At 37.4% G+C, this 3,899-nt stretch overlaps 1 protein-coding gene across 1 annotated transcript; it reads left to right on the forward strand.

The window, feature by feature from the left end:
• The first annotated feature begins 575 nt into the window (after positions 1-575).
• LOC123099190 (CTD small phosphatase-like protein 2) lies at positions 576-3,655 on the forward strand. Its single transcript, XM_044521358.1, has 6 exons — positions 576-659; positions 837-860; positions 1,568-1,646; positions 2,385-2,918; positions 3,002-3,336; positions 3,503-3,655. Exons 1-6 carry the CDS (start codon positions 576-578, stop codon positions 3,653-3,655), a joined length of 1,209 nt encoding a protein of 402 aa, XP_044377293.1.
• The last annotated feature ends 244 nt before the right edge of the window (positions 3,656-3,899 follow it).

Consider the following 3,899-nt stretch of genomic DNA (forward strand, 5'->3'; position numbering starts at 1 on the left):
AAACTGGAGCCACAACCACAACTAAATAAGTCTTTTCTTTGCAGCTTTCTATCAATAACTGTTTATGTATTTTCAAAAACGTAATTCAAAGTTATAATTGGATGGCTGGTATATAGTTACACCAGCTTTATTTATTTATGTACATTTTTTAATCCTACTTCGGCTATTTCTGTGCTTATAGGCTGATTGTAGTAGCTATTCGGTTGATTATACATCTTATGAAAGAAATTTGTTTTCATGCTATTGGTTTTACCATACAAAATATTTATTTCATTCTCCACCACCCCCTTGGTAAAGTCTGCTGTTAGCCATGCATGCTGTTGTGCCATCTAGTTCTGTGCTCATGGGCTTATGTAAACTGCCCGTGCGGTGTCCAAGTTTGTCATGTAGTTACCTATGTCTGTTTACTTATCTCTGCTGGTTCATGTATTTCGTCCGTGTAAAGTTGAAGAATGATCGATTTTACCATTTCCAGTGTGATGTTATGCTCACATGAACTCTGTTACAGTAGTATTTTGTACAAGATCTACCCAGGCGCGCTCTTGTTGTACGAACGAGTGTGTTCAGAAGCATATATGGCGAACCAGGTAGCTTATGAGGTTATTGAGATCATGGAGGATGACAATTCAGTAGGTGAAGAATGTTGGGATTTGCTTGAGGTACGTGTTGCTATATACTCTAGTAATTTTTTTGGTTGTCGTTTTGGTAAAAAAAAACATCTATTGGTGTATCTTCTGTTATTGCAATTTATATAGTGTACCCTCTAATAATGTGTCTTGATTTTAATGTCTTGTTCTCTTGTTTTGTTAGTTTTTAGGGTTTTGATATGCATATAGGTTATTCGTTCTTTTGCTTTTCAGGTTTGCATGTAAACTTTTGTACTATATTGGACTTCTTGTTATACAAAACGACAAGGGTTTTGGGGGGGGGGGGGGTGTCCTTGGAATTTGTGTACATGTGCTAGGTGCTCACTGTATTCTAATGTATTGATTTAAAAACATATGTTGTGGTTCGTAAGCATTTCAATCATTGAAGTATGTGCAATGCTATTACATACAACACATACATACAACTATATAGACTAGTACACCCATTTATACCGAATGAAAAGAATAACGGTACTATTTTTTGTTTTTGGCATGTCCATTAGATTTGAGTTTATGCCTTGCAGTTAAAGATAGGTATTTAATGCAAAGGCTGTATAAAAATTCCTACCATCACTGGATCAATCTTGGTATTAAGCAGTCGTTGTCCTTTAGCAAGATGGTGCTTTCTAGGTTTGCTCCCTAAAATTATATTACACCAGCATCATAATTATACCTTAATAAACTTTTTGTTAAAAATTGTCTGCTAGGCTTATCCTCAAAGTAATAGAATGGAAACCTTGAAAACACCTTTGTCCTGCCACAATTAGGCTTACACCAACTATACATTTGTTATACCTGTTAGATTTGCTTGTGAAGTTGAGGCTTATACCTTAAAGGGACATCAATTAGTATTATTCTATTTCTATTTGTTGCAGCAACTCTTGATGCTTTCGTATGCTAACTTTGAGAAATATTTACAGGATTTAACTCCAGCGTCCACTTCCTCACCACATTTTCAGGCCAGTTCTGAGTTTAATGTAGAAGATTATGTCAATGAAGGTAAAAAGGGTTGAATTACAACTTCCTGCACCATGAATTCATGATATCATGTGTGATCTGCTTGGATTAGCAGAATGTGCTTGTGAAAATAAATTTCGAAAGAAAAAGCTCACGAACTACATAATGAAAGTGATCCTTTTGATGTATTTGTTGCTGTGTTACATCAATGCAAAAATATTAAGGTCGTCAGTTAAAAAAAAGATGTTTTCCTTGATCCATGAGGGGCCTGTTTCTATGGGCTAAATCCGGGAACATGCTCACTTTTGTTTATAACTTAGCAAAAATTTCCCCCGTGAGGCAAACTAATATGTTTTTCGTACTAACTGCCTAATGTTTCCGAATAGGCCTTACCTAACTCCGGAAAAATTCAAATTTGTGTATATATACTAGCGGCGAATTTAATGATTTTGATTTTTTTATTAAACTTTGTTCTGCCTTTCAACGTCATTAGGGGGGATGTATATGGGCCATGAGTTTCTCCTACTTCTGTTAGAAAGGTAGAAATGGCCAATAAATTTGATCATAAAAGCATCTAAGCATATCTATGCCGTGCTTGATGTAGTTGATTTGTCAAACGGTCAAACCTGTCTAGGGAAAAATAATAACCGGTAAAGTAGCACTTGATGCACTTCATGGGAACTTAATATTAAGCAAACTGATCAAGCAGAAGTCTGATATTGTTAATTATATACTTATGTACTTACCATTCTGTTATGATTTTCCTTGTTTTTTTTGCAGGTGGAGATGGAATTCTATCAGCACCTTCCTTTTTTGCTGATGGAGATGGAATTTTAGCAGCACCAAATCATACTATCATCAATAGTAATCAAAAAACTCAAGACGCGGGTCAGAGTTGCAGCCTGCTGTCCAGTTCCCCAACTGAGGATTCTCCTCTTTATATGCTTGCTACTTCAGATGGGGTTCTACGTAATAAATATGCTATGGATGAATCGACAACCATGAGTGTCAGTCATGGAGTACTCCCTTCCATGCAGGAAAATGTAGGGGCCAGCAGTATTGCCTTTGCTGGTACAACTGCAGACATGTGCTTTGTAAATAACCCGCAGTCTCAATTCCTTGGTCAGCCTTCAACTTGCTCTTCGCCTGAAATAATTGATCTTAGTGAGATGGATGACATGGATGAAACTGATGATGTACCAATGGAACTAGCACCCATACCTGAATTAGATGTTCTTACTGACATGGATCAGATTGTTGACGTACCAATATTACTACCTAGGAAGAATGTCACTCTTGCACTTGATCTCGATGGTAAGTTATTAAATACTTTATTCTCCTGTAGGTTTCTTTTCTTGCACTTAAGATTATTGACATGCTCATGTTCTGTTGCATAGGCACCCTTATCCACTCAGCAAGGTGCAAGCATGGCGCGGACTTCTCATTCCCTATGCGCCGTGGAGAAGAAGAGTACACTGTCTATGTGAAGAAGAGACCACATGTAGACGCCTTCCTTGAAGAGGCGGCTCATATGTTTGAGCTTGTTGTATTTACGGCTAGCACAAGCTCTTATGCAAACCAAGTGGTTAATGCATTGGATCCTGAGAACAGACTGATATCACGGCGTTTTTTTCGGGAGTCATGTGTCTCGGTAGATGGAAGCTATCAGAAGGATCTGACCATTATTGAAGCTGATCTTGCAAAGGTTGCAATTGTTGACAATACCCCTGAGGTAACTTACTCTAAAACTCAAGTAGGAAGACCATTATTAATAGTTATGATTTTAGTGTTATTGACTACCATTTTATTGAGATGAATTTGGAAACTTGTAATTTATGATTTTGAGAAATTGCCATGACTGATCGATGACTGAAACCCTTTTCTCACACGTGTCGCAGGTTTTCCAGCAACATGTGAATAATGGGATACCCATAAAGAGCTGGTCAAGTGACCGGTATGATATTTCGCTGCTTGAGCTGATCCCCTTCTTGGAAACAATTGCTGACGCGGATGATGTCCGGCCAATCATTGCAAACAAATTTGCCAATTAATGACTGGATATACATAGGTTGCAAACATTTGGTACCGCCAGTTATTTGATTTTCTCAACAAAGAATCTGTCCATAGTGGAACACAAAGTTTGGTACAATAACTGGACACCTATGTTGCTTCGTTTCGACTTTGATTCCCTAGAGTTTGGTGCGGGAGAATCAAATTTTTTGAACTATAATTCTGCACATCTTACCATTGTTTTATGTGCAACTATGATGCATAAAATGTCATTGTTTTACAGAG

This window comes from Triticum aestivum, chromosome 1B (assembly GCF_018294505.1).
Source record: "Triticum aestivum cultivar Chinese Spring chromosome 1B, IWGSC CS RefSeq v2.1, whole genome shotgun sequence".
NCBI classification, from domain to species: Eukaryota; Viridiplantae; Streptophyta; class Magnoliopsida; order Poales; family Poaceae; genus Triticum; species Triticum aestivum.

What these genes read in the sequence shown, in the direction of transcription:
- LOC123099190 (XM_044521358.1), top strand. Translation starts at nt 576, where the DNA reads ATGGCGAACCAGGTAGCTTATGAGGTTATTGAGATCATGGAGGATGAC. An exon ending in AGAAGATTATGTCAATGAAG is followed by an intron (nt 1,647 to 2,384) that starts GTAAAAAGGGTT and finishes TTTTTTTTGCAG; the next exon opens with GTGGAGATGGAATTCTATCA. An exon ending in TCTTGCACTTGATCTCGATG is followed by an intron (nt 2,919 to 3,001) that starts GTAAGTTATTAA and finishes TCTGTTGCATAG; the next exon opens with GCACCCTTATCCACTCAGCA.